At 36.6% G+C, this 4,300-nt stretch overlaps 1 protein-coding gene across 1 annotated transcript; it reads right to left on the bottom strand.

Moving 5' to 3' along the window:
* Nucleotides 1-1,033: 1,033 nt before the first annotated feature.
* LOC143600236 (monooxygenase 1-like) lies at nucleotides 1,034-3,367 on the bottom strand. The gene is made up of 4 exons (XM_077077982.1): nucleotides 3,147-3,367; nucleotides 1,958-2,135; nucleotides 1,652-1,871; nucleotides 1,034-1,572 (listed from the first exon to the last, which is right to left on the bottom strand). Exons 1-4 carry the CDS (start codon nucleotides 3,365-3,367, stop codon nucleotides 1,049-1,051), a joined length of 1,143 nt encoding a protein of 380 aa, XP_076934097.1. The 3' UTR covers nucleotides 1,034-1,048.
* Nucleotides 3,368-4,300: the final 933 nt, after the last annotated feature.

The raw sequence follows: 4,300 nt of genomic DNA, 5'->3' as shown, positions 1-4,300 counted from the left end.
GAGGCAGATGCAAAACAATGATTACTTGACGGCTAATCTTTGGAGCGTTCGCATATTAGAGGCTGCAATATTTCTTCGCAAGGAGACACGAGCAATGACAATTATGCAAGGCCAAACCACCTGTGATCTTCTCCGGGTTAAAGGTTCATGTATTATGATCAATTAATTTATGTTATGTACTAGATATTGGGATTGGAATTGTTAGCCCTTTTAAGTTATTTTGAATTCCAATTGTGGTTTTTCGTGTAAAAAAATCATGTCAAATTATTGAATAAGTTTTGTTTGCATAAGACCCATTAAGTTTTGTCTTACAATTACCATAAGATAAATCATACATGTAGTCACCATTAATAGTTTCCCAGTAGTTAATATGATTGATTGTGATTAACGAACCTGAAACCTAGAGACGAATGATTTTTCTCATAATTGTTTTCAAAACTAAATTAAAGTTATTTGCTTTTTAAATATTTAAGTAAAAATTGTTTAAACTAAAATTAGCCACAAATTTCATGTGAAGACGACTCAACTTTCATTACTACTTATTTACACACATTTTTAACCGACCAAACGACACCGATCAACCCGTTACGGGCTTTGTCCAAGTATTCATAAGCAACCTTCAGAACATCAACGTTACAAGGAAAGATTGTAGTATGCATGTATGGCATGCACAATTTTAACGTCCGGCCTCAAGGGTCTAGGCGTGTTATCATCAGTTGGTACCTATTTTTTCAATTCATCATAGTTTGTTACGCGTCGGAATATTTTGTTTACATTACATTAAAAGGAGACTTAAGCACTCATAGCTCGAACCAGGTAAAACACCGTCTAACATAGGCACTGAAAGCTCAAACCAGCGACCTTTCTAAGAAAAAGCAACCGGGCTGCTAGCTACTAAGCAAGAAGCCCGTGTTAGTAGTGTTCTTTTGATAGGCATGAACTTATTTAAAAAACACAATTTATTCAAGATTATATCTTTGCGACAATTCTGTATAGATGAACTTTTAAATACACAATAATACACTAAAGAAAAAGGCATTTGAACATATCAAAGATAGCCACAATCATAATCAGTATGGCTATGCTGGTACGGAAAGAGAAGAATAAGTAACATAATATACATAATCTTCTTTAGAATCGAAGAGGTACCCCATAGCATGCCGATGATGTAAGTCTGCAAAGATAATCGTACCACCCTCATCCTTCTTTGTTTCACAAACTGATTAAATGCTTCCTCGACCCCATGAGTCATTACCTTACTCTTACTTTCACCATTGTCCGAACCCAACTGAGACATTGTTCTAGCCAACACGACTGCATCTTCTAACCCTGCGGAACCACCTTGCCCCAAAAACGGGCCCATGATATGCATAGCATCACCAGCAACTGTCACCGTTCCTCTACAAAATGTGCCCATGAACAAGTCCCATGGTACACGGTATCTCATGTGTGTAACAGATAATGACTTCATCTCGGTGTTTTCTATCATTCGGCGAATTTCTTGGGGATAATTGCTTAGCAACTCTAGAGTAGATTGCCGTATTACCTCAGGATCTTCCCACACGTTTTCATCTGTGCATCATAGTTAAAAGAACGATGTAAGATATGTAATTATTGAAACAAAGTCTACACAAACAAGATGATAAACAACCTTTACGTTGCAAACAAAACCAATAAACCAAGTTATCATCAATCGGAATTCTTCCCACGATATTGTTATCTTTAGTGAAACGAGCAAACTCATGGTTATATGAATGGCCATTCGGGTAGTTTGTTAAACCTCTAACTGCGCTTAATGGAAACGTCTTGGTAGGTTTGAGATTAAGGAAGTTGGCAATTATTGACTTGCCACCATCACAACCAATTACTACCTTCAAGCACCAAAATAAGTATCACTATGCGAATGGAATCATGCAATAAAGCGCAAAAAGGTTGAAATCATGCAATAAAGCTATACCTTCGCCAGGATGGAGCTTCCATCGATGAAACGAAGAACATGCTTGGTAGACTGCGAGCCAAATGTTATAGATTCAAGTTGGCAACCGAACTTTACAGTGCCCAGAGGAAGTGCAGCATAAAGCGTGTCTATAAGATCCTTCCTTCTCAAGCAACGTGTCTCGCCGTCCCAAGGAGTCCTCAACAAAGAAGCCGTAAAAGAATTAGTCATATAAGATATAAAGTATCTAAGAGTCTTTCTTGTTTAAAAACTACCATTAATCTCTTTAGCAGGTCAATTCTTAAACAAATTCTCTATTAATAGCTAGACATCAACTTACAATGATATATCTTTTTGCTTGCCATCAAGAGATATGACTCGTTCCCTATACATGTCCAAAACGATCATGGCGTATTAGCATCGCTATGTCATTGGTTTAGAATTTTTGTAAGTTATGGACAAGAAAATTAATATGATATCAATGATCATTACAACATATAAGTGATGTATATCTTATAAAACAATAACGTGCAGCCTATCATTATTAAATTTCCACAAACAGTAAATTATTGTTTAATCTATAAAGAAGAAAAAGAATGTTTCTTGAATGAGAGGCATTGTAGCACAATGAACAAAGGAATTTTCCAAAGGGACTTTTCTTACTTCATAATAAAAGAAGAGACTTGGAACAACGAGAACAATAGAGCATAAGAGGAAGAATAAATAAATGCCAAGAGGAGTCATAATGATTTTTACCATAACAAATCGAACTAATACCGACTAACTTCTCGTTGTGTTTCCGTCGTAAAACACGATAGTTTTCGAACATATAGTGCATTAATTCAACCGGCTCTGCCGATAAGCACGGATAAAAATACTTGTTATTTTTAGTGCCAACATCAAGTAAATTTTGGCGTTAAACTAAAGTTGATAATTAGTTAAAAGATATTAAATAGTGTGTAACAAGATTTTTTTTTTGGATATGGATACAAATCTAGCAAGTTATATCCACAAGATATTTACTCCACGCCATATATATTATATTGATATTGACATATCTTCTATACAAAACGACCATTAAACATGAATGACATATATCAATAATCAAACACTACTAGTAGAAAACTACTTAAAAGTAAACAAATGATGCAATTATCAATTAATACAAAATAAATTTAATGAAGAACAAAAGAGGAAAAAGTATGAGTACCTTCGAAGCCGGACAGCGGTGTGGCGGAGGTTCTTGGCTACGCCAAGCTGATCAAGAGCTCGCCACCCGTTTGGCCTGATTCCGATTGCTGCTCCCGTGACGTTCCTCAGACTTTCAGACCTCTCCATGATTACACTTTTTATGCCCTTCTTGTGAAGAGCAAGGGCCATCGCCAACCCACAAATCCCTGCTCCTATGATTACTACCTCAAAATCTTCCATTGCCACTTTATTATTTTAGAGAAAAACTTTGATTGTGTTGAGAGTCAAGCAGTGGGTCTCAATGGATGTAATTAAGTCGGCTATGCAGACATTTAAGGGACGATGGTGATGTATTAAAAATGATGGGTACGGAACATGAACCAAGTTGATAAGTACAAGCTAAAAATATATACACTTAAAAACATTATTGGTAAATACTATAAATAAGTTTTAGTTATTTATTACATTCTAATATTGAATGTCTCACAAATCAACTGTTCATTGTCCTAAAGCTTAGACTGATTGTACTATGTGCAACAAATTAGTCCAATTGTAATTTGATATTATTACTGGACCTCACTATCCACTTTCATTTGATACTAGCAGACCTCCGGCCTCTGTTTACACATCTCATAATCGCATCTTACTCGTTCTAATTCTATTGTCACTGATGGTTCCTCTCCATTTTCACATGCTTCATTAGGAAACCCTACGCCACAAAGACTCATCCTCCGGTGACCGCTAACTACCGGTGATTCGTCAGCCTAGGGTTGAGGTGTATCGCCTCTTTTCTTATCATTTTTTTGTTATAATTAGAGCTGGGTTTGTGTGTCTTCTCTTCTATATTTATGCATTATTTGTGAAGAAACACTAACCGGACCCCGGGCAGATTACAGATAACCTGGGGGTTAGATAGATGTTTCCCACGAGGGGTTAGACCCGGCAAAGATGGTTCTTCTGATAACCTGCAAAACAGACACCGTGAGCTTGTCACTGAGAAGGGGGGGTTCCTCCTTGTGACCACCCTCCGGCGTGAGAATCAGACTAGATTGCTCTTTAAATATAAATGTATATTAAGAGATTGCTAGAACAGATATCAGGTATAATATGATGACAATATGATAAGATGAGATGGTCATACCATTTGGGGTATTTATAGCCGAAGGTAGGTTT

The sequence above is a fragment of the Bidens hawaiensis genome, unplaced genomic scaffold (assembly GCF_021521415.1).
Source record: "Bidens hawaiensis isolate Kalapana, Puna unplaced genomic scaffold, B.hawaiensis_p1.1 tig00053841_1, whole genome shotgun sequence".
In the NCBI taxonomy this organism is placed as follows: Eukaryota; Viridiplantae; Streptophyta; class Magnoliopsida; order Asterales; family Asteraceae; genus Bidens; species Bidens hawaiensis.
Note: the sequence above shows the minus strand (reverse complement) of the source record. Positions and strands in the feature narration are given on the sequence as shown.